This window comes from Terrapene carolina, unplaced genomic scaffold (assembly GCF_002925995.2).
Source record: "Terrapene carolina triunguis isolate 2854851 unplaced genomic scaffold, T_m_triunguis-2.0 Scaffold35098, whole genome shotgun sequence".
NCBI lineage: Eukaryota > Metazoa > Chordata > Testudines > Emydidae > Terrapene > Terrapene triunguis.
In genome coordinates, this window is record NW_020699449.1 from 9,578,176 (window position 1) to 9,603,359 (window position 25,184).

At 47.6% G+C, this 25,184-nt stretch overlaps 1 protein-coding gene across 1 annotated transcript in view; it reads right to left on the reverse strand.

Moving 5' to 3' along the window:
- Positions 1 to 258: 258 nt before the first annotated feature.
- ECPAS (Ecm29 proteasome adaptor and scaffold) overlaps positions 259 to 25,184 on the reverse strand; it is an 86,430-nt gene continuing 61,504 nt past the window's right edge. Inside the window, exons 31-49 of the mRNA XM_024215177.2 lie at positions 24,993 to 25,072; positions 23,672 to 23,777; positions 22,535 to 22,582; positions 21,576 to 21,697; positions 19,471 to 19,621; positions 18,740 to 18,805; positions 16,624 to 16,713; positions 16,305 to 16,371; positions 15,238 to 15,329; positions 15,067 to 15,133; positions 14,574 to 14,765; positions 11,692 to 11,900; positions 10,840 to 10,883; positions 9,522 to 9,714; positions 8,604 to 8,745; positions 7,753 to 7,858; positions 7,478 to 7,566; positions 4,188 to 4,259; positions 259 to 3,143 (exon numbers count right to left, since the gene is read on the reverse strand). Of these exons, the coding sequence (XP_024070945.2) occupies positions 3,004 to 3,143; positions 4,188 to 4,259; positions 7,478 to 7,566; positions 7,753 to 7,858; positions 8,604 to 8,745; positions 9,522 to 9,714; positions 10,840 to 10,883; positions 11,692 to 11,900; positions 14,574 to 14,765; positions 15,067 to 15,133; positions 15,238 to 15,329; positions 16,305 to 16,371; positions 16,624 to 16,713; positions 18,740 to 18,805; positions 19,471 to 19,621; positions 21,576 to 21,697; positions 22,535 to 22,582; positions 23,672 to 23,777; positions 24,993 to 25,072 (2,076 nt within the window). The 3' untranslated portion in view covers positions 259 to 3,003. The remainder of the gene's footprint in view (positions 3,144 to 4,187; positions 4,260 to 7,477; positions 7,567 to 7,752; positions 7,859 to 8,603; positions 8,746 to 9,521; positions 9,715 to 10,839; positions 10,884 to 11,691; positions 11,901 to 14,573; positions 14,766 to 15,066; positions 15,134 to 15,237; positions 15,330 to 16,304; positions 16,372 to 16,623; positions 16,714 to 18,739; positions 18,806 to 19,470; positions 19,622 to 21,575; positions 21,698 to 22,534; positions 22,583 to 23,671; positions 23,778 to 24,992; positions 25,073 to 25,184) is intronic.

Here is a 25,184-nt window from a genome sequence, read left to right on the forward strand (position 1 = left end):
CTGGCAGTAACCCAGCTAGAGGGGCCATGGCTTGGAGCAAAGCCACTATTTGAAATAAAACCATTGTATATTATTTAGACTTTGGGAGTAGCTGAGAGATGAGACAGCAGCTTAAACTGCTCCTAAGGTGGGAGGGGGGAAGTTACCAGTCATGTATGACTAGTTCATAACATTAATGCCAGCTTTGAATGTTAGAAAGTGCTGGATAGGTTAAATTTTGACACATTAATAGGGAAAAAATTACCAGTTGCTTCCAAGAACAGGTCATGCACCTTTATTTAATGTTACCTTTTTGGTAAGCGGGAGGGTTTTCTTTCAATCAGTCCATTTACATACTTCAACATCCAAGTACAGATCACAATGAATTTGATGGAGACCTTGCAACATTAGAAAACTTTTCTTAATATACATCCATTTAAGCAACAGCTTGCAGGTTAGAATGAGTGCTAGTGTCAGACTTGCACGCCTCACTCTTGGTCTACAAAGCAGCAGCACAAGAAATGCCCATCTTGGGCAAAGTACAGTGTGTTTTACATAGTGCAATCACTTTCAGAGGAAAAACTCTAGGAAGGCCACATCTATTTTTTTTTTTCCTGTCAAGTTTACAAATGAAAAGGGGGGTAGAAATCAGACCTTGGTTTAAATTCATATCAACTTCTGTGCAGGTAGGTTCTGTGTATAGGCACATGCTGTAGAAGAATTCTGAATCTGTACTTTTAATCATTAAAAACATATTGCTTTATGAGTCAGAGAGATTCTAATACACCATCTCCAGCTTCCCAGTAATCCTGGCCACAGTTGTCAATCCAGACATCAGTAGAATTTCTAGAACCTCTTCTTCTATGTACTATAAACCCCTAGCAGAAAAACATTTGTTACGGCAGCTAGCCCAGTTGCTCTAGCTAGGGCTACATAATCTTAGGTACTGCCTCCCAATACGCACATCCCTGCTGAAATCAAGGGCTCAGCGATTGGGAGCGCTTGGTTTCCTGTAACTGTCTGTTGCTTTGAACTATATGAAAAAGAATAAGTCAGACGAACAATGGCTACAGCAAAGCAACACGGGGAATTCTCATTCATACAAAAATGAGCTCCTGTGGAAAGATTTCATGGAAGGCAAGTTGTTTAAATGGTACCATCTTATGCAAGTGATTTGCCCAATAAGCTTTTAAAATTTACAAATGTGCTTGGTAATCCAAACAATGTAAACAAACAGCAGCTCCCTGCCACTAAGTCATAGATCAAATGTTTTAGCACCAGCTCTCAGCACCAAGGGATTGCCTAATGTGTGCTAATACAAGATGCATTAGAGCTTGATACAGAAGTGCCATAAGATGAAGAGTCTTACCCCAACATTGGCTGAAATTCTCTGATGAGATGGGTATGGACTGCACTGCCCCTCCCCCTAGGTACATCAGACTAGTAAGCTAGTTCAATGCTTTTCCAATGTACGTGAAATAGCACAGAGCTGAGGGAAAGGTAGGTACTGAACACTCAATCCTGAATATGCCAGCAACACAGAGCAATGATGGTTGGCAAGGTTATTTGATAATCTACTGGGGGAGAGAAAGTCAGAAAGGGACTGGAGGGAGTCTTTAAGAAAACGACAAGTCTTTCTCTGCTGAAATCCATGGCTGTGAGGTTGCCAACGCTCATGATTTTATTCATAATCAGCAAAGCGATGAACGACCCACGCTAAGGTTACAGTGGTCATTTTACATTTCTAAAGCCTGTCGTCACAGCATCCAGGTTTACGCCTTTTGTCTAAGAAAGAGGGGGGATAGGGGAGCGTGGCCATTTAATCAAATAGAATTTTTACTCCATGTTAATGCAGATATGGTCTTTCTTATTAAGTGCAAATTAAAAGTATTTTCTAGAAACCAGTGTGAGCTGGCGACTGATAGATGATATCGATTATTCAGTTTGTTACAAACATTGAGAAGTCTAAATTGTTACAGCTTTCCAAAGCAAGAACAGAGTTACAAACATGAAAAAAAGACTACTACTATAAAAATTTCCATCATGGCAAACTGAACACTCTGGAAAAACATTTTCTAGAAAAAGTTGGCGGGAGGGTGTCATTTTTTGCCGCAGTTAAGGAGTGTCATGCAAAACAACTTTGAGAAGAGCAGTGTTCCCCAGCTGTCATTTCTTACAGATCCAAACCACCTCAGCCCCAGGCCGCTCATTAAAGTGCTCTTTCAGGTGCATACTTTTGGAGAAAATCATTGTTGTTTAAAATGTGGGAGGCAGGGATCCATTAGCTGTGAAGGGGGCCTGGATTTGCTAAATCCACTCAAGGCAGAGATGGAGGAAATAAGTCAACAATATTCTGCCTTTCACGTTTCACAAACACTGGGAGCGTGTGCCAGGGAGGACCAGACTGGGCTAGCAGTGAGCTGGGAGTTCTGGGATGAAATCTTGCCCCCAGTGAAGTCAATGGGAATTCTGCCATTGATTTAAACAGAGGCAGGATTTCAACCCTCGTTAATATAAATATTAGTTGCCCCCGATCTCCTGGAGAGACTTAAAGAATCACTATTTGGGCACCAAGTATTAAACCGCCACATGCAAGGTTCAGTGAAATGAAAACAAGCATTTAAACTTTCCAGAGCTGTTGGTTTTTCAGCCACCTTCAACAATTCTTTACAGGGGCATTTGGGATCTAGCGTAAATTAAGTTACATCCTTTGCCTATTTTAAGAATCAGATGCTTCTTGCCCTTAATACTTCTTTTAGATCACACACCTATAAGTCTTTTAGGGCAGATCATTAGAGGTATTTACTGATACAACTATTTTTTCCACAACTTCAAAGTTGTTTACTAACCAGCTGCTTAAAACAGTAAAAATACAGTTAATGGGGAACAGAATTTAAGGCATTTTTTATTTTGGCCAAGGAATGATGCATGCTACAGATTAATCTTCATTTCCCCACTTGGTTTTCGGATCACACTGCACTTGTTTTTGTTTTACATGGCACTTTGCTGTTGGTGTTTTACAATTTAGTCAAGGTTTTCAAGTGTTTTCTTCAATAAAGATGCTTTCTCTTGCAGCTCAGGTCTGCTGTCCAATACCATGGTAGTAAGTGAGCCAATGAGGAGCGCTCTACTTTCCAGTGGCAGGCTGTCCCATTGTTTAGACTCTGTGTGGATAAAAAAACTGCATTTTCAAATGAATACCAGAATGATGCAAAGTAACTAGGCCCCCGGACATCATGAAACAGGAACTGCTTCGAGTTCTACGCTTGATCCAAATCGCTATTCAGGGAGGAGATCCTGCAGGATTATCAACCATCGGGAGAAATTCAGCCTGCCTTACACAGATGCAAGTCCCACGGACTGGCACAGGAGCTGTGCCCACCAAGGCCTGGCTAAATGTGCTTCACAGTGCTCAGCATGAGGGAAAGGGGTTTGGGGGCATTTCTTTCTCACTTCATGATTGCGCCAAGTGAATCATGGAGCAGCCAGAAGAGCAGCAGGAAAAAAGAACACAGCCCTCTTCCACTAAAGGAGACACACGGAGCTAGAGCAGGAACCTAAAGGCTCACAGGAGAAAGTTCACTAAATAAAGAGCAACTGCAGCCATGTAGGGCACTTGAAGGAACACACCTGTTTAGGCCTTAAAGGGGATGGAACCCCAAACGGAGAGGCTAAATTCAGCACAGGTGTTACAAGAAGAGAAGCACTTCCTGCATCAGCAAAACCTCCTCCAGCCCTCCAGGGGGCAGGCAGCATTTCCACCAATGCCAGCCATGGAGCAGCATAGAAGGGCCAGAGCACAATGCAGAATCTGGCACCGTGAGTCTGAGACAGAGCTGGAGAATGAACCTCGATATCCTGCCTCCCAGGAATGTGCTGTCTCCACCTAACTCTCCTGAAGGGTTCTCACGCCAAAGGGGGCAGACCTTGTATTCCCGACCTTAGATTCATCCACAGCTTCTCCACGCCTAACTCAGAATTTCTCCCTCCCACTTTTCCCGCCTCCACCCCATGTCAGTGCTGCGCTGTCCTGCCAGGTGCGAAGGGCTACATGCAGCTGGTCAACGTTGCTCCTAAATCACCCAGCCGAGTAAATGCAGAGCAACAGAAGGCATCGCCTTCTCCGCCCTTCCAGGCCTTGGGGCCACACACTGAGCTGGAATCTCAGCCTTGGCTCTTCCGCGTGATAAGCAAACAAAGAACCTCACCTTTAAGTCTGGTAAGCAGCAGTTCTATCACAGACAACGCTTCTGTTCTGATGGAGGTGTAGCTCCTATTTTCTATGGAGAAAGAATGCATTCCAACTTTCAAAGCGCAGTACACATCAGTGGCACAAATACAGCTTTAGCCATTTCTTTCCACAAAGGACTTTAGCTTTTGTAGCTCCAAACACTTCTGTCCATCATATGGCCGGCTCAGAAACCCCCCCAGACAGTCAGGTGTATTAGCAGTATGGAGTCTGCAAATACACAGACTCCCCCACCATGTTAGAAAAGCATCATGCATAGCCTTCTGGTACAGTACCCACAATGCAACCCTTCCATGGGTTAAAGAGGAATTGGAGGCTAACAAAGCTGGTGAAATTGCAGTACAGTCATATTCCTACATCGGAGCCCTTGAGAAAACTCTTTTTATGTAGAGGAATCGCAATCAATCAACCTGTGGCTTGGCAATGCTTAAAATAATCATCCAGGTATTTCCTAAACAAATAGGATATTAGGTTATGTTATATGGGCTTTCACCCAAAGCATGCAGCCAAAGTCATCAGAGACCAAGTTGTTTTCCTGTGACCATAACTTGCATAAGAGTTTCCACGGTCCTCAGCCCCTGGGGTGATATCCTTATCCCACTGGCCCCTTTAAGCCACATAAAAGGATGGAAGTGGCATAAAGGGGCCCTAAGAGCCCTATATCTGCCCAGGGGACAATTCCCCCAACAAAGGCACTGCTGACAGCCTTAGGGCTCCTTCATTGGCCATGGGGTTGGGTGCAGGAGGGGCGTGTTTGGAGCATAGCAGGACTGGGAGGGCACAAACATGGCCTCTCTTGAGAGTCTGTCGTGCACCTTTTATCTCTGGTTTCTTTTTGCAGCCCATCATCTCCCACCATCCTGAGAGGTCTGGGGTGGGGCTGCTCCCCTTCATCCCGCAGGTCCCGGAAGCGCCTCACAGCTGGGATGCAGCATGTGCTGGTCATGCCCCCTCCTCCCACTTGCTGCCAGATCTCCTGCCTCTGCAGCAGCAAAGTGACAGTTCATTTACTCCCGTCCCTTTATTGTTTATTGCCCTTTTCAGGCAGTAGTGAGCCTTTTCTCCTTCCTTCTTCCTGGGTGAGGGTCTGTGCAGCTCCAGGCCCTGGAGCCTCCACTGCAACGCCTTCCTGCTGAGCCCCTTTGCCCCCTTACTGGCCTGGCACAAACGCCAGGCTAGACCCGAATGGTGCTCTGCAAGTGACGGAGCCTTCCCAGGATCAGCAGAGGGCGAATTATGCCCAGCCTCCTCCCAGGCAGCCAACCCTAGCGCCCGCATGGGAGTGAGGCTCTGAGTCAGACAGGCATGTTGGGACCCTCCCCACAACTCCACCCAGAAAAGCCTGACCAGGAGACCCAGGGCAGAACAGGCTCTAAGGAGGACTTCATCCAGACGACCCAGGGGTACATCTGGGAATGGGCCTTGAGCACCCTCAGGGTTATATCCAGCCCCCCCAGTTTGAGTCAGAGAACCGTGATAATGAGATCCCGTCTCCTGCTCAAGAAGCATGGGATCCTGAAGGAGCACACTGCCAGGGAGAAACTTCTCCGGGCTCTGCACAAAGCAACCCACGTCTGGTCACCGTCTCCAGCAAAGCTCGCCAAAAAAGTCAAAAAAGTCCACAAGGAATAAAAAGGGGGAGGAAAAAAGAACAAAATATTTCAGAAGAGACACCTCCTCTGAGTCAGACTCCTCCCCCTCTGCCGAGGAAGGAAAGCTTCTGGACTCCAACTCCATGCAAGACTTGGAAAAAATGCAACAATTGATTTTTCCCCTGAGAAGTTTGAGGCCGTGTGCAAAAAGGTTGTGGCCACAGTCCAGATCGAACCTGAGCAGGTTCCTGAGGATAAGCCTCAAAGCAAATACCTTCCCTCCAAATCCTCCCCCGAGGCAGCAAGTCCCCTGCGCTCCTCCTTCAAAGACATAATCCGGGACAAGTCTGACACAGGTTAAATGTATCAGCGATCACGACTTCCGGTTCTATTAGCTGCAAGAACCAGAGAATGCTCTCACTGAAGCCCAGTGCCACAGTAACCTCCGTAGCTAGGGACATGGTTATTCCTTAAGACCTAACGGACAGGAGAGTGGAAGCCATGATTTTTAGTGCTTGATTTTCAAGCTTAACTTCGTAACTTTGCTAGACATGAAAAATCCCAGACTGAATAGACACAGTGGATTTATGGCTTATTACAACAATCTATAACCCACTAACCTATCCCACCCCTTAGCTTCCTCCCCGCCCCCTTACGACTGGAGAACTATGTTAATGGGCCACTTTTCCCTCGAATGGTCCCTTGAAATATGTATTAACTCCTTATGCTAAATAATCTGTTCCACCTTGTATTTAGCTGTGACATTTCCCAGACCCGAAAAAGAGCACTGTGTAAGCTCAAAAGTTTGTCTCTCTCCCAACAGAAGTTGGTCCAATAAAAGATATTACCTCACCCACCTTGTCTCTCTAATATCTGGGACCAAGGTGGCTACAACAACACTGCATATGAGTTTTTATACAGCTTTGAAATGACTCATCTGATGGCAAGCAGCAACAGAAGCCATGCCCAGCGCACGCTGCATTGCAGCTCTGAACTGCCTCCAGGAACCGCAGAGTGCAGGGGAGCAACCCAGACATATTAGAATGATGGGAGATGCTGCCAGCAGAAAGGAGATTCTTGGGTAAGAAATTTTCCATCCTAGACAATGATCATGGATATACAGGGCCAAAATAGTCTCTGGTGTAACTCCACTGACTTTGAGGGAACTACACCAGAGATAAATATGGGATATTGTTTCAGGTGTGAACTTGGCCTAGCTATAAAAAGTCTGAATGAAGAGACTGGGAAAATGATGTGTCATTCAGTTCTCCAGTCCTACGTGACTCATCTTCTGCAAGGACGACACTTTAAAAAGGTGAAGTTATGGATATGTAGAAAGTACAGGAGCCCACACAGCAATCTACCACCTCCAAAATCAAGGTATTTACTATTGGAGAGGAAGGGGTGTTCCTGCTCTAAAAGAGTAAGACACTTCTGGTCAAAGCATCACGGGCAATAGTCGTCAGCAGCCATTCCAAGGGAGGGAGCTTAAAGGGAACTCAAAGTTATGGGCTCTAACGTTACAGATTACACTTCAGTGAACATGTCCCGAGAGAGAGAGAGAGAGATTCAAATTATATCCACCAGCCAGCTCCCAGAAGACAAGCATTTACACGAGCTGTTCATCACCAGCCGCCTGCTGGGAAAATACATTTACCTAAAGAGTGTGTGATGGATGAGCAGGTTTCCAACAGGATTTCTGTCAAAGCCCCAGGGTCTGAGTGCGCCTCTTCAAAAAGCATTAACCTAGCAAATGTAAAAGCAGTGTGAGACTCGTGCCGAAGGAAACAAGCCACTCTACGGATCTGCTTGGCTTACTCTGAGGAATCATTACAGCCAACGTAACAGCGCATTTGTCACAATTTCATGAAAAGGATTGAAATGCCTGGGTGAAGGCAGGAAATAAAAGTGAAGCACAAGCAGGAAAATTACCCTTGAAAATAGGCGTTCATGGCCTGTAGCACTCCAAGCTGCACTTTCCACGTACTGAGTTTCAGACGCTCACACATTAATTTGCACAGCTCTTGCCAATAGCAGCCTGAAAACAACAAATTAGGGTGTCATTACATTAATAAGGGGAAGGAAGATGTGAACGTTCCCTACTTCACACTAATATCGCTGTCTATGTTCATGCTCCAAATTAGATCTGGCTTCAGTCACTGCAAGGAGATCAAAACATCCTCCTCCCACACAGGCCCCTGAAACCCTGGTTAATCCTGATGGGGCAACACTTTCATACATAGGGGCCAAAATCACAGGCAACTAAATCCACATTCTGTCATCTCAATAAAAAGGGGCCTGATCATTCAGAGGTGCTGAGCCCCTGAAATTCCTATTGATATTAGTGGAAACAGTGGGTGCTCAGCACCTAGGAAAACCAGGCCACTTATTTAGGGGTCTTGCTTCAGGCACCCCCAGTTAGAAAACATTGGCCTACATGTCCCATCACATCACTCTTCGCCTTCGAAACAGCTTGGTGCATGGCATTTAGTGCACTTGTAAGGACCCTTCAGGGGTGAGCCTGGGGAAAGACAGGATATGCAGTGTACGTTTGTTGGAGTGCAAAAGACAGCATCTTCCCCAGTTACTGTAAATTACTGCCAGGATGGCGTATCCAGCAGATTGCTCCAACTGACCCTGCTGCTCAAGCAAATGGCTCTTGAAAGCCCTGGACATTCCTCCGCATCCCTCAACCTGCTTTCTGGTTGAGTCCCTTTTTTAAGCAAATGCTCTTTGATCCACACTCTGCCAGCTTTGCTCATTATTTGTCTGATCCAACTTACGCTGTGTCTCCAGATTCCTAGGCCAGGCCTTGCCCAAACTCTCAAAGGCACAGAGCAGAGATTCCATCTGAAGCTCCTTTTCTTTTTCATTCTCGTCATCATCATTCTTTGGTGAACCAGCTCCTACGCTCTCATGAGAATTCTGGAGAGGTACCAGGAATGGGGGGGGGGGGGGGGGGGAAGACAGGATATTATGCTTTGTTTATTCCACAGTACGCTTTGCTAACAACCAGCCCCTGTATCTAGTCATCATATAATCCACACACACCACATAGTTAGAGAACCCCAATTCACTGAAGTTCTGTTGCCATCAGGAAAAGCTACAGAAATGTTATTAATTTCTATGCTGTCTTTCATCCAGCAGGACCCCAAAGCGCTTTAACAACAGGGCCGAGTTTTCAGAGGTGCAGCACACTTGTAGTTCCCATTGGCTTCAGCCCAAGCTGCAGATGCGCAGCACTTGAAAAGTCACACTCTTCAAGATTCAGATGGGGGGCTGCAACCGGTAGACATCACAGTGCGCAACAGTGGGTTTGGAGGAGAAATGCTATGAAAACCCTGTGGTTTGAGATAGTGTCATGGGATCTTTAGTTTCCAGCAGAGCAGCTGGGGACTTGGGTTTTAATGTCTTTCTGGAGAAGCACCACATGCCGGAAACCACACGGAACTGTGTTTAGCTTCACTGAAAAGGTGAGGGGCTAAGACTCGACAAATCAAAAAAAGTGGGGATTGGGAAAAACCTTGTGAGATTACAAGTGGGAGACGTTCACACCTGTACTGGACCAGTCTGAATGGGGAGAGCTTTTCAAAGCATCAGCTCTGAGGAGAAAAAGCCCCATGGACATGACTTCACCCAGGCAGGCCTACCACCACCAGCTGGTTTTCAAAAAAAAGTAAATCAAAAAGCTGATGCGTCACCTTCTTTATCATCGGAAAGACGATGTCCGCCAGCTCCTGGAAACGGTCTTCCTTTGTCGCCTTCAGCACGTCTGCCGTACATCGGAGCGCTACCATCTTGTACTTGAGGTTCTCTTTGCGACACTCTTTCAGGACAGCCTGGACAACATCATTGACGCTGGGCTGATTGGGCACAGACTTCTGCAACTCTACACTGAAACACCAGAAGCACATGGAAGGTCAAACACAAGTGACACCCCCACGAGGCTGTTAGTTAAGTAAGCTCCGACACCTTGAACCCAGGACGCCACACAATTACTGCCACAATTCAGACTTTCCATCCTTTTTATTTTAATACAGGTTAAATAAAATGGGTTATCACACACACACACTCTTACTGGTGCCAGTGAAGAGCTCAGAGCCGGACTGGGCCCTTTTCTAGGCCTGGTATGGCCAGTTCAAAGTGCTCTAGACAAGATCTTCTGGCCATCCCCAAAAATATCCAGTAATTTGCAAGGAGAAGATGCAGCCCTTGGAGGTGCATCCTAATGGCACTCTCCTCTGGGAAGTTTTTCTCGGAAGAGGGAGGGGTTCCTTGTCATTTGGTGGAGTCTGGGGCATTCGCAAATGGGAAAAATGCTATTCGGGAGAACAAATCTCTATGAACAAAAGTTAACCCGTTAGCTCCAGAGTGTGCGAATCTCCACCAGAGGCAGGGAATTCCTTCTCCCAGCATTAACCAGCGTACATACACGCACCCTCCATTCTAAGGGCAACGTTTCACTCTCTGTGGCTCCATTCGTTCTCCCTTCCTTCCCTGTAAGTACATTTCTGTACCTGAGCTCTTCCTCAGTCTTGCAGTATCTGTTGTTCCCTCTTCCTTTCTTCTTCCTCACGTTTTCCCCACTTCCTGTGTTCTTCCCCTACCTCCTCACACACTTTCAACACAACCCCCCCATCACTTCCTCCTCTGTCCCTCATCCTCTTTCTCAATCCCATCCCTCTGTCTTTCCCACCCCCATAATCCACTTGCCCATCCATTCACCACCTTCACCATCCCACGCCTCCCATCCTGTCCCTACACCCACTGAGGAGCTCTGCTGCCAACTCTGGCTTCTGCCCAACAGCCCCCAGCCTCAGATCAGCAGGGAGAGGAGATAAAGCGTCTATGTCCCAGGGGGAGATTAGGGTGGCATCCAGTTCCTATGACCTCCTACTCCTCTCTGGAAAGAGCAGGTGGCAATGAATTCTCCCTCAGCACAGGAAAAGGCAGTGGCCCGCATAAACAGGCACAGGGAACCCGTTTGTTTAAACAATGCTTCGCTATAGGGACGGTTACCTGCATGCAGAGACGACGCTGGCGATAGCTTTCAGCAGCTCCTCCTGTGAGCATTAAAACAAAAGTGAGACGTGTTCATGAGAACAACTTCACCGCGAGACAGGACTTTCCTCCTGCAGTTGTCACTGGTATCCCTAACTCTGTGGCCCAGGCAGATGCTGCAGAAGCATCCAAATGCTACTCACCTCCACAAGGGGCACATTCTTTCCATCACTCCACTGTAAGCTGCACTGTTTTAATCTCATCCTCCCCCATCACTCATTCTTCCCGTGGTAAACTAGCTCACTAGATGCCTACATTCCAAAAACACGACCCGGCCGGGTTCTCACTCACACTGTCCTGGCTGCATAGCTGGGCCTCAACGTGTCTAAATGTGCGCTGCCAGAGGGATAGAAAGTAGTCTGAAGAACCAGATTCTCATTTACATTAAGGTTTTTGGGTTTTTTTTAAACTCCACAGGCTTACGTATGCTACTTGGTGCACTTATTTCCGTTACCGACTGGGCATAGCCAGAGTTTCCCCATTTCCACCACCTTTAGTTACTGTGGTTCCATGCCTTGTCGTTTAAAAACATGTCATTTAAAAACTCGCTCTAAATCGAATAGGAACAAAGCAGTTTGGGTATCTGAGCCATTGAACAGCCGCATGTCCGGGCCAGAACACCTCAGTGCCCCTCTTTGTGTATCAGGAACGCACAGGTCAGGAAGAGACCATCAACCAAAGCAAGATACATTTGGAATCCCACTCCCTGCAGGAACGGGAATGTTTATGGCTCACTATGTTCCGTTTCTGGGCTAAGGGACTGAACACCTGAGCCTCTCTCAAGCCACCTGGCCCCAATTGTTTCTTTACCTTTCCTGCCCACGTTCTTCCAGACAGACCTTGCAACAATGCATCAACCACCATTCCCAGATGGGGCGGTACCAGGGAACCAGTTTGTTTGGCAATAGAGGCCATGGCAGCCGCTCCCTGGGCTTTCATCTTCCAAGACTGGGACTGCAGAGCCTTCTGGGTAATTGCGATCAACTCCTGCATATACAATCTAATGCCACCATAAGTGCCTGTGTATCAAACACAAAGAAAAGCTGTAATTTTATGACATCAAAGGAACAAAAAGCTGATCCTCAAGCAGTAAAAGAATTCTTTTCTTCTGGCTGTGAGCTAAGTCACCAAATAACCTCCAGGTGACTCATCGTACGGCCAAACAACTGGAAGTCATTCCAGCGCCTCCTCACCAAAACGGTTTTGTTTGCTAGATCCTTCAGAGCTGATTTAAGAGGGTCTTCAATACACAATTGAACAGAAGAGCCAATTTCCATCCCTTGATCTTGTGGGGATTAGGGTATTTCTCTTGTCAATTTCTAGGGAAATTTTATTTTTCTTAAAAAACCACATCCCTTACTAATTTGATGGCAGCAGCTCCTCAGGTCCTGGGGAAGAGGTCTGCAACAGTAACCTACTGACTGGCTGGGAATTTTGAAACCAGGTCACTAAACAGCAAAGAAAGAGCTAGCATGTCACTCGCAAAGGGGCAAATTACACAGCTGCATCTTCCTTCATCCCAGCACATAAAGGTGTTGAAATTGGTATCTAGAGCCCTCCTATTGGGTAACACCCACTCTCTGGAGTTAATACTATGAGCACCACCTAGTGGACCCCAAATCAAATGAGATCTTCAATTTCCATCAGGCTAGCACAGGCCCTGGGCCATCAGCCTTAATACCCCTCCCCACGTCAGCACCTGCACAGAGCAAACTTCATTCCATAAAGCTTTTGAATCCTGGGCTGAGATTTAAAAAAAAAAAAAAAAAAGTAGATATCCCCCATTGCAATAGTATCCAGCACCTCACAACCTATGCGGGGGGTAAGGGGCACTCCAGCTGGGAGTGTGGGCTCTAGGGTGGGGCTGGGGATGAGGGGCTCAGGGCTGGGACACAGGGTGGGGATGGGGGGCATGAGAGCTCTGGCTGGGGGTGCAGGCTGTGGGGTGGGGCCAGGGATGAGGGGCTTGGGGTGCAGGAGGTTGCTCTGGCGCAGAGAGAGGACTTCCCCCCCGGGGGAGGGGAGAGAGGCACTTCTCCCCAGTCCTGGCAGGTTTGGGCCGCCCTGCCGGGATTCAGGCCGCCCCACTCAACTGATCGGTGCCGAGGCATTGGAGACATGAAGGGTCGGTCTCGGGGCACATGCCGCGGGGCGCATGCCAACACAGGTCTGTGCCAGGTCACTAGTGAGCCGCGCCTTGAATCCCCGTCAGTGCCCAGGGTCCGGAGACGGAAGAGGGGTTCTTTGAGCCTGTCTCCCTACTTCTGAGGCATGACAGCTCCGTGCGGGTGAGCGCTGGCGGGACGTCCCCCACGATGGGGGACGATGCCACTGAGGTGGGGACACGCGGAACGGTCCCAAGGCGGGTTTACCCTTGGGCTTGGGTATCGCTGGAGCCGGCGGGGTGGCACTGGTAGCGTCAGGATCTCCTGCGCTGCCTGCAATGCCTCGGGTATCGACGGGACTTCGAGTTGACGGAGGCCCTCGTCAATGTCCAGTGTGGCAGGCCTGGTACGGGGCAGGGGCGGCTCTATGTGTTTTGCCGCCCCAAGCACGGCAGTCAGGCGGCTTTCGGCGGCATGCCTGCGGGAGGTGTGCAGGTGCCGCGCCTTCGGCGTCCCTGCTGCCGAATTGCCGCTGAATCCGTGGGATTGGCGGACCTCCCGCAGGCATGCCACTGAAGGCAGCCTGACTGCTACCCTCACAGGGACCGGCAGGCCGCCCCCCGCGGCTTGCCGCCCCAGGCACACGCTTGCTGCGCTGGTGCCTGGAGCCGCCCCTGGTACGGGATGGGCTAGACCGCTCGACTTGAGCTGGGGCTCGACTCCCTGACGGAGGCGTTGAGCTGCCCAGCATGGGTCTTGGCTCTCCTCCGGCCCTCTCCTTATGGGAAGTGAGAGATCTTCCCCTCACGGTCCCCTTGGGCTTCTTGGCTGGAGCCGGGGAGGGGGATTGGTGCCGGCTTGTAGAAGGTGCCAGCGGGGCACTCCGCACCGACGCTGCAGTGCTCGGGGCCGAGTCGGCCCTCTGCTCTGGTGCCAGGGTCAGCACCGACTCCCTCAGGAGCGCCCTGAGATGGATGTCTCTCCTTTTTTGTTCGGGGTTTAAATGATTGAGATGTGACACTTGTCGCTTATGTGTCTTTTGCCTAGACACCTTAAACAACTATCATGTGGGTCGCTGATGGGCACAGGCCACTTACAACGATCACATGGCTGAAAGCCTGGGGACCGGGGCATGCCCCGTCCCTAGGCTGAGTCCCCTCTGGAACCAACTAACTAGAACTAACACTAAGGGTAACTATTAACTATATACAACTATTTTACAGGAAAAAACGTTCGTGAGACACACTGAACGAAGTGAAAAGCTAGCCAAAGCAGCAGATGTTCCAGCACCGTCACTGGAGGCACGAAGGAATGGAGGGTGGGGGGAGCTGGCGGCACCCTTTATGTGCATGTGCGTGCCACTCCAGGGGGCGCCAGAGTGAGTCCACTATGGATACCACTGAGGGAAAAACTTCCGGCACCGGTGCATGTGGCGAGCACACACACCTACTATGGAATGGACGTGAGGAAGCATTCCAAGAAGAATTAAAGGTTAAATTTTTCGCAAACGTTGTGGATGATGTTTCCTCTAGATTCCCAGCAGCCCCAGCAATAAGCAAGCGTCTACCGATCTCCAGTTCAACTTACCAGGTACATTTTCCTGCCACACTTCGGTCCACAGATTAGAATCATCTTTCTCTCCTTTCTCTTCATCTGGAACCTCGTGCATGCCCAGAAATGCCAGAGGTAAGACCTGTTTGGCATGGTTCTTCAACACGTCCGGGCTGTAGCGCCCGATGGCATGAACAGTTAAAGCACAGCCTATCCTATAGACTGGTTCTGAAGGACAAGGGGAGAAAACAATGACACAGTTTGGTCATTTGGAGCCAGAGACTTCTCTCCCTCGCTGGTGAGAATCCAGAGTCACTCCGCGGGACCACGGGAGGGAGTCACATGGGTGTATAGGAGAGGAGTAGCACTCTGTGTTTTCCATTAGTTATTCATCTAGTAAATGCACACATTAGCGCACTGCATGAATGGGGATGAAAATACTAGAACACGCCTTCCCCAGCGTCTTCTCCCCCAGGAGCTGGTTCCCTGCCTCATACAGCAAGCCTGAAATCCACCAAAAACCACATACCTTCCTTCTCCATGTACCAGCTGTTGAGCTTCTGCAGTAGTTTCTCAGTGCTACTATCCCGGGAGGTCTTTAAAAAAAGTCAGAGAGAGACTCAAATCATTTAAATACACGTAACCATCCCCCTCCCCAAAAAAACAATATAATAAACACAATTAAAAGGCACCAGCTCACCCGAACTAGATGCCCCATAGCAAATGCAAAAGACTTCTGCACCACGCTGTTGCGATCAGTCAGCCCACTGAGTAAAGCACTCATGAGTTTGCCTGTTTGAAAAGAGACAGGATTGATTCTGGTAACGCAAACTTGGACTTGGACTGCTAGGGGTTACAGCGCCTGAATTTTATTACATCATTTCTGTTTCTGCACCAGTCGCTTTCTTTAGTTTGTTAATTATGCAGGAAAGTGTCCTTTAGCAGGATGATAAAACTTCATCTGGCCCCATGTACACACACAAAACCGAAACCTGTTAGAACAGCTGTCACTGGAGCGCAGCCTGGACGACAATTCTGCTGTTTTGCAGCTAGTGACACGCATAGCCATAGCTGGTCTACAAGGGCATCTGGTTTCAGCCCCATTGTCCCCCAACCCATTAAACTATATTTCCTTCTCGTAACGTAGACAAGACCTGCCCAAGGCTCCCAAATCGCGATAAAGCCTTGGATGCTCCAACCGTAGCTGTGACCCTGATCAGGTTGCCAGTAGGGACTGAACACAAGACTTACAGGTCTAACAGCATGAGCCACTACTGCCGGAGCTGAAGCAGCAGCTCCATCAGCTTGAAGGCAGCAGCAGACTCATATGCGTGAGCGAGTCCCTACAGCGGAACAAAGACACAGCTGGCCAGTGCATCAAAGAAGGTTTCCACACAGTTGGGCAGCACTGCTGAAGCCCCATTCCAGGGAGGAAACGTGCTCTAGCTGTGTCGGGGGACAGCCCTGTTATACCCTTAATCCCTGGTCATGCTGGCGAAGGAAAACGTGCTTGCAACCGCAGTTAAAACACAGCTATCGCTCGTCTGCTTCAGACGTGGCAGGGAGAGGCCCTAGGCCCATTCCTGAGCCACTCCCTCAACCCCTCTTAGGACTTATCCCTACCACCCTTTTCTGCGTGAAGCAGCTCCAAGGGAGGGCCAGAGAACACGAAGAGCACCCTGTGCTGGCAGACAATGGAAACCAGGCTATTCAGAAGAGAGTCTAAAAGCAACTTAAACCAAACCCCTCTCTGAAAGGAAACCTTACCTGAGTACGGCGTTAAGTCCTGGGGACACTGAGTGGTTAGTGACACAATGACACTGGCACAGCCTCCCTGAAAGGTTGCAAGAGAAAAATCGATGTTATTAGCTTATTCTACCGAATCCACCAGCTGCACAACAAAGGTGAGGTTATTAGTACACACGTCGAAAAGCAAGTCATGTGGGCGGACAGGAATCCCGATCGGAAATGAGCAGTTTTCAGCTATTACAGCTGCTGCTTCAGAGTCAAAAGCACCATAATAAGGTTGGCATTGCAGCATTTTGCCTCCCACACTGCCCAAGTCTTAGTAAAGCTGCACACATACCTTAGTGCCCAGGCCTATTCCACTTTTGATCAGCTCACACAGCCTAGGAACCAGCTCCCCCAGGACAGACACATCCAGATACTGCAAGCACTATGGAAAGGGAAGGGATGAAAGAGTAAATCTTGAGGAGAAGACACTGAAGCCAGGCCTGTACCATAAACAGAAAAGATGCTATTTGCTTTTACTTCACTGCACTTGGGAGCTTATTGTATTGTGTAGCATTCATTTTAAAGGGACACGGTCAGGCCCCAAATATAGATTAGCAGCCTGATTCATCACGCAGTTACACTGGGGCGACCTCACTGAAATCAACGCTTGCCCCGTTGTATAGCTGGTGCATCAGAGTGCTGATTTGGGCCCTTTGTATTTTTAAGAAGATATAAAATAAAACTGCTATCAAGTAAATAAATTTGTGGGTGTAAATTTTGGCGGGGATGTAAACATTCCCCAGCAGCCATGTGAAACCTCAACACCGCAGCACTAACGCATCAGAACCAGACAATGCTGAGATTATTTCCAATCTCAATCGTCTACGATGTTAATAGCAAATGGAAGGAAATTTCTCTTCTAAAAAACCATGATTTTTTAAATGATCATGTCTCTAACACCAGAAATCCTATCAAAAGCATTGCACTTTTCTCCATTTCCTTCCTAGGGTTTCTATAGATTTAACTCAGTAATAAAAAAAGAAGCATTCCCTTTCCAAGTTATATTGCTCATGAAGTTATGCTGACAATACAGAAGCCCTCAGATTATTAGGACGTTTGGCAACATTGTCACCAAGGGTAAAACTGAGCCATTAGGTGGAGCCCAAGGCATGGTGCATAAACTGGAGGCCTTATGTCTCAAGGACAGCCCTCCAAGGCCAATACATACTGTGAGTAATTTGCTATTGCCCTTTACAAGGGTGTCTGCTTCTCCAAGCCATGTGAAATTGCGTCCACATGAGCAGGGAATGCACAGAAAACAAGATGGTTTTGATTCCCTTTACACCGGATGGCTTCGCTGTGAGCGGAGTGGGGCCTGTGCCTGACTACTTCAGGGAGCACTGGGGTCTCAGTGAGGTGCTTCAGAGACCACAGCACCGAAATCACAATGGCACGGAATGGCCCCAGCACCTCACACAATGGAGGTTTTATTAAGAACAACTGGGACAGCTGATAGCGTCAGTGTTTATATTCCTGTCTGCCTTCATGTCACAGGCTGGGTAAAGAGTGGCGGTCACAGCCCCATCCCTTCTGAAGACGGCCATAGAGTTCAAACTGAAGAAGAGGCCACAGCTGTACTTTTCACTCAGAAGGCAGCTCCTCCAGTAGAACGCCATCCCATGGCAGGGTGCCTGGGCACCATGGAAGGCTGTACTCAGGAAAAACGGGTGTGGAATACTGAATAACCTACACCATTTCCAACAGCAGCTGGATTTTCCCCAGAGGTTTCCCACTGAAGTACTGTCCTGGCCCAGATCTAAATGTCTAAAGCACTAAAAACCACTGGTAGGACAGGAGAAAGGGAAAAATAACAGAGCTCTGAGCCAGTGTCCAAGAGCAATTCCCTCACACTGCCTCCTGGGGACCCAAGCTGGGAACAAATTAGGAGTGCAGATCATAGGGCAAGTGGAAATAAGACTACAGAGGAGAAGTATTTGCACTCTTAAAAAAGTGGAGGAGTCCCTCCATGCTAGCATTCAGCATCCCCTTGAAATGGTTGGGTCACCCACGGAAGAGCATTAGTTGTCACCCTTAAGAACAAAACACTCCTATGCTCTTCACCACATCATGGGCAGCTCCTCAGCTGGTGCCAATTGTCACAACTCTACTGATCTCAATGGACCCATGACAATGGACACCAGATGAGGATCTCCCCATCTGGCCGCACGGCAGTTGCTATGAAGGAGAAGGAAGGCCAGTAGCTACCTGTGTGAGGTATTGGGGGAGGGATAGAAGGTATAATCTAAACGAAGAGGTGGACAAGAGCCCATACCTGAGGAACTCTGACAATCAAATGAATGGTTGTCTGATAAAAGTTTGAAGGGAAGTTCCCTATCATGTTACCACTTTGGTCATTATGCACCCTCCCACACGTCTACTTTAGGACCTTTCCTAAATCCAACACCTACCATATTAATTGTTTCCATCATGGGAGATGATTTAGCAGCACTAAGTCTTGCACTATCCATTGCAGCCTAAAGGAAACAGAACAAACAAAATAGACTTAATCTGAAGCCAGTGGAAAAAGCCACATCTCAGCATCAAATGCAATGTGTTTCCCCACAAACTCTGACTAGTGCATGTTTTCAGATAACTATAGGCAAGAAGCAGATGTCAGCAATGGGGCCTTGGGAGATCACCGCAGTCTAATACCCCTCTCTATTAGGAAAGCCCAGGGTTTAATGGCGGTGCTGAAAACACCCCCAATCTGATCACTGGAGCTTACATTATAACTAGCAATGGTGCTTCAGATGTTGCATTTCTAGGAAATAGGTGCCAGGTTTGTTAGGGTAGATGCAGCCTGCATATTTACAGAGGTCTCTGGCTGTTCCATAATTTTACTCAGGGCTGAAGTCAGATTTACTAACAGTTATTATCAAGATTGCTTTTTTCCCCCTTTATGAAAGATTGGGGGCACACAGTGCATTTAAAAAAAATCCTCCAGTAACTCCATGGTTCTCTGTGTCATATAAAAATAACAGATAACAGTTCAGTAGATACATTAGCTAATTCCCTTAACACCTTGGGGTGCCTCTCGCTCAGAATTGCTGATTTATTTTGTTCATGTCTGCGGGAGCCTTGACGCTATCAATCCTTGTGAAAGGGCTGTGAAAACGTACCCCATGGTTGTTACACTTACTTTCTCCTGATCCGTAGCGCGGAGACTCAAATAATTGAGAACCTGGGGTTCCAACACGCTTAAGGACTCCAGCAAAGCTGGGATGAGCTTTGGCGCGTGAGGCTTCAGCATAACACCAGCACTTTTACTGATCTTCACAAGAGTGTTAATGCTGGAAAAGAATTGAAGCTCATGTCATCCCAGAGCCTTTACAACTCTAATCATTTACAAAAGCCCTTTCCCCAAGTGTAGCTGGCATCCGTGGTAACTCTGTGCTGACACAGCACCAGATGCAGATCTGCTGCATCCGTACGAATCTGGAGTATGTCTGCGAATGGAATTTTTCTGTGTCTTTTCAACTTAACTGAGACCAGAATCTTGCCTAGAGTCTCTACTGATACTTAAACATTGTTCAGGCTATTTTATCCTCTCGCCCAGATTGCCTAGCATATCCAGTGTGTTGCAAAGAGAATATTATTTAGACACATTTGAACACAGAAACAGGAAGCAGCTAGATTATTAGATTAAGAGACACTACGCAAAATCAGCTCAGAAACTTCAGTCATCTCTGCACAAGTGAAACCCCTACCCTTTAAAACAATATGTTCAACCGCATCACTCCATTCCACACAGGCTGCTGCTCTCAAACACATTTCATGTGTTATACCCTCCCTCAAACAATTAGTGGCCCAAGACGTGTGCTAATGGATGCTAATGCATCCGAAGAAGTGGGTTGTAGCCCACGAAAGCTTATGCTCTAATAAATTTGTTAGTCTCTAAGGTGCCACAAGTACTCCTGTTCTTTTTGCGGATACAGACTAACACGGCTGCTACTCTGAAACCTGCTAATGGACTGTCACTTGAAAATCAGGAAGGCAACAAAGTACTTTCAAACTCTCACAAGGAAGAAAACAATTCATGAGAGATTTGTTACGGTTTGTTGTTGTTTTTAATCTTGCTGGATAATAATGTTAATGGGATCCTATTATTCCTGCAAAAGACAGCTTCACTTCAGCTTTTAGCTAACTTCAGAACCTTGGTTACTGCTTCATTTATTCCACGCAGAAGGATTACAAAATAATAATCAACAGCAATAAGTGCCATTCTTTCATCTGAAAGGACCCTAAAGGGATACAGAAACTAAAATACAAGCATTCAGCACCACGGAAATGCAGCCATCTCTGTAGTGTGCGCAACCAGCTCAAAGAATGCTGAAAAAGAGCAATGCAGAGGGAGGAGCAGTGGAGAAATGTTGGCCAAGGAGACACAAGGGTAAATCCCTTTTCATGAGCACTTTACATGTACACACCATCAGCTTGTGAGGACCAATAGAAGAGTCTCACATACTACAAACTCCACGGGGGTCAGTTTACTTGCTGCAGAAAGATGGAAGGCTGGATTGACTCCTGCTGAGATGTGACCTGTGCAACTGCAGAGTCTTTCAATTGTTGTCCCCAGACTTGACTTGAGCCCTGGGCTCAGTAGCGCCTGTCCTTAGGCTGGGGAGGGGCCTTTGGATGCCCCCAGGAACTCAATAGGTGCAGAGAGGCTGGATATTCTGAATAGGAGACTTAGGCTAGGTCTACACTATGGTGGGGAGGGTGGGGTGTCGACCTAAGATATGCAACTTCAGCTACGTGAATAGTGTAGCTGAAGTTGCGTATTTTAGGTCGACTTACCTGGCTGTGAGGAAGGTGGCGGGTCAACCGCTGCTGCTCCCCCGTCGACTCCGCTTCCACCTCTCGCTGCGGTGGAGTTCCGGAGTCGACGGCAGAGTGATCGGGGATCAAATTTATCGCGTCTACACTAGACGCGATAAATTGATCCCCGATAGATCGATCGCTACCCGCCGATCCGGCAGGTAGTGAAGACGTGCCCTTACACTATTGCACCAGCCCTGTTTAGTTAAAGAAATCGCACTCTAGGAAACCACTAGAATTCTCTGAGCTGCTGTTTTAACTGGACGAAAGCAGGGGGAGGCGAGAGGGCTGTTTTTTCTGGGGATGGAGAGAGGGGACTAAAACGGCAAGTGATTAACGGACATGCTGCAGTTCAGGTGAATAAACCAAATCCTCTTGGAACAAACACGCCCAATCCCAAGGGAACGTACAGGCTGTAAAACAAACCTCAGAGCCCGAACTTCAGTCACTGTGCTCATCATTCCTTTGTCCAGCAGGCAGGGCAGTAACACCGCTATAGTTCTCTGGCCCGCTGCGCCTTTGGCGGGGTCGCACATTTTCACACACACCTAAGGATAAATAGGAGAGGCAATGTCACACATGGCTAAATCTTTCCTCAGATTTAACCCAGCGCCTTCCCGCGTGCCATGGGAAAAGTTACGGAGGAACCAGAGCCAAGAGACTGGGTCACATTCAGACTTCGTGTACATGGGTGCAGCCCACGGAAGTCAACGCAGTTGTGCCTGGTCACGTCAAGTCTGGGTTTGCCCGTTAGAGCACCATTATTTTTGTATGGGGGATTAAACGCTCAGCCAAATTCCAGCTCAGTGCTAGATCGATATTCGCTCCTGAACAGGGGCGTGGAGACAGGAACCGTGCTGCCTTCCAAACCCATGCATGGCATCGCCCTGGCCCTCAACCATTGCATCTAGTAATGGAAACAGCTGCTGTGCAGGTTATTTCAGCCAGACTGGCCCAAATGGTCAACGGCCGCAACAGCAGGTCCCAAATTAGGAGAGTCTCAAACCCCAGGAAGGGCAGCTAAACCCTGTCTCGTCAGCTCCATTTCTAGGCACATGTGCACGCGCTGTATACTGTACATAACACCGCTCTTTAACCCTCTAGAAAAAGAAGGGCACACAGGGAAGCAGATTTCAGATGTTTTCCTCCAACATGTCACATTGATTTCAACAGGGGTTATCAGTGTGTACGGGATGCAGGATCACACTTACATTTATCTCCACTGGGCTATAACGTAGCACTGCACCTTAGTACCAGGGTAGTTTACATGAGAGTAATTTGTAATCAAAGGTCATTCTTGGACAGGTGGAAATTAACTATTATACACCACCACATACAACACACCCTCCACATACACAGTCTGCAATGAAGAAGTTCAATTTTACCTTACTTAACGTTTTCAGGGCTAGTTCTGCTGCTTTTCGTACAGACTCCTACAGAAGAAGTTAAAATTCCATTAATATTTTATTTAAACTTTTTGTTTTATCATTACTAACCTACCTGGACTTTCCAGACAAGTATTGACAAATCTGATTCATAATCTGTGAGCTGTTGGTGTATGGTCAACCTCTTATCACTATGTGTGTATTTATTTTGTTCAGATTCCAAAAAATGGGAACCGTGTGCTAAGAAATCAATTTGATCCTGATTTACGACTAGCTGTCATTTTTCCATTTAAAGGAGTTCCCATGCTTTGTTCTTCCATGCCACTAATGTTGGAGGATCTGTCCTTTTCCAAAAGGAAGCATAAAATCTCTCCTGTATGTTTTATTCTCTACTCAGAAGCATTGCTGAAGAATTCGGTTATACTATTTTTACCAACGTCATATTTAGGACTGGTTTTATTTTGCCTTTCACTACACACAGCGAAAATGATGCAATTCCAGCTGAGTTTGTGAAAGCAACGAGGCCTAACCTCTGCCCCTCCGATCACAGCCCAATTTCAGATGCAAAGAAGCTTTAGCCCTGCTTGAACAGGCAGGGCTGGATGTTAGGAAACATAAGGCTTGATCCTGTAGGATGCTGAACAATCTGGCCTGCAGAACACTTAAGCGTGTGCTTCACTTTAACACGTGAGCGAGCCCAGTTGGACTACTCATGCGCTTGAAGTTAAGCATTCACTTAAGTGTTGTGCTGGGTCAGGGCAAAGTGTTGTGCTCAGCACTTTGTAAGATTGAGCAGAATAGAAAACAGTGTGTGCTGTATACGCCCCCTCAAACCTACTTGCTCTCCCAGAACTGCACAAGATGCTCTGGATAAGCCGAGTGGAGAAGGTCTCAGAAGGAATCACAACACTATGAGGAACCCATATGAAGAATTTCCCAAGCATTTTACTCACTAGGACCTGAACAGTGGTGAGCACCTTCAGCGGGAGCTGGAGATGTTCTCAGGACCAGACCCTAGCTAATAACTGATTCTTCACAGAGATACTTTTCTAAACTTGCAGCAGATGAGATATTCCCTCCAGATTTGATCATTATACTTTTTGTAAGAGCTGACAATTTAACAGGAAGCTGTATTACCTTAATATCATCTTGCACTCGGAACAGGGTTTCCCAGATTTCCGGAAGTTTATCAATAATGTCATCCAGTGGTCGGCCTCTTAATAAGTCATTCAGTGCTAGACAGCTGCAAACACGGTTTTGTTTCAGACAGGGATACAATACAGAAATAAAATGCTAAAAACCAAAACAACCCAAAAAACCCCACCACACATTACTATCACCTAAACTTACTTCCAAAGGCAGGCCGTCCTTGGCAGGAAAGCCCTCTGGGCCTGACTCTCATTTACATTAAAGCCACTTTGCATCATTTTGGCAGTGTAAAGGGGCCTGAGAGTCAATGAAAACGTAATACACACCCACTAAAAAGCCCCTTTACACTGCCAGAGAGATGCAAAGTGACTTTGTGTAGATGAGAATCAGGCTCCGTCTCCAGAATAAAGCAATAGCTCATGAAGCCCCATCTCCTTCAACAGCTACCTTCATTATATTTCCCAGCCCTGATTCACCGCTGCTTTCCAGTGCATGATATTCTAATGAATCCATCTAACTCCGGGTGGGGAGGTGGAACGGAGACATTCGATGGATCAGGTTTGGAGCACAGATTAGATGTTTATGCTGGTTTGCTGATGAGCTATATCAAAAAATGTGTAACTAACAGCAGCTCATTATCAGAGCTGTATCTAACTGCACCCTCCTATCACCAAGTCCTTATACCACACACTGATAAATGGACTGTCCATAGACTCAGACCAGGACACAGGATACGTCCACACTTCAAAACCCCTCCAAAAACCCAACCACATACACCACACACAGAGTGGGTCTCAGAGCCCAGGCCAATGCTACGGAGCTAAAAAAAAGCAGTGCAGACGTTTCTGCTTGGGCTGGAGCCTGGGCTCGGAGTCCGGGCTCAGAGTCCCGCCCTGCTCGGCAGGTTTCAGAGCCTGGGCTCCAGCCCGAGCATCTACGTGGCTGTTTTGAGCCCTGCAGCACAAGCCCAGTTCTGAGCCTCACTGGTTTTAGTTTGCAGTATAGACATTCCCTAAAACTTTTCAGGCTCTGGGCCCCCCCCCCCCCCCCAAGAACGTTGCAATCAGAAGACCCTTTTCTTCAGAGCCTTTAGCCCAGTATCACAGCAGGGCTGAATGGGATCCAACACTGAAACACAAGGAGTTGCGGTATATCCTACTTCAGCACGACTCTATTCTGGTGGTGGGTTCCATTCTGCCCACACACCCCGCCCCACCCCTCGGCCCTTTTCCTTTCTAAATCCACTAGAATTTCTAACGACGTGTTGGCAGTTTTGTTTAAAGAGGAAGAGGTCACTGTTCAACGATACCTGGATTCTCTGATCCTCCACATGTTGCTGGTCAGGTTGTTGAGCAGATCATCCAGAATCTCCTTCATGTATTTATCAATCTGGTGGAAGAAAAGACAAAAAATCATAGACCAGGAGCAACCTGCAGCTTCCCATCAAGGCTCTGGCCTTGCAACTGGATCCACATACACGGGTCTGACTGCATGACTGGGA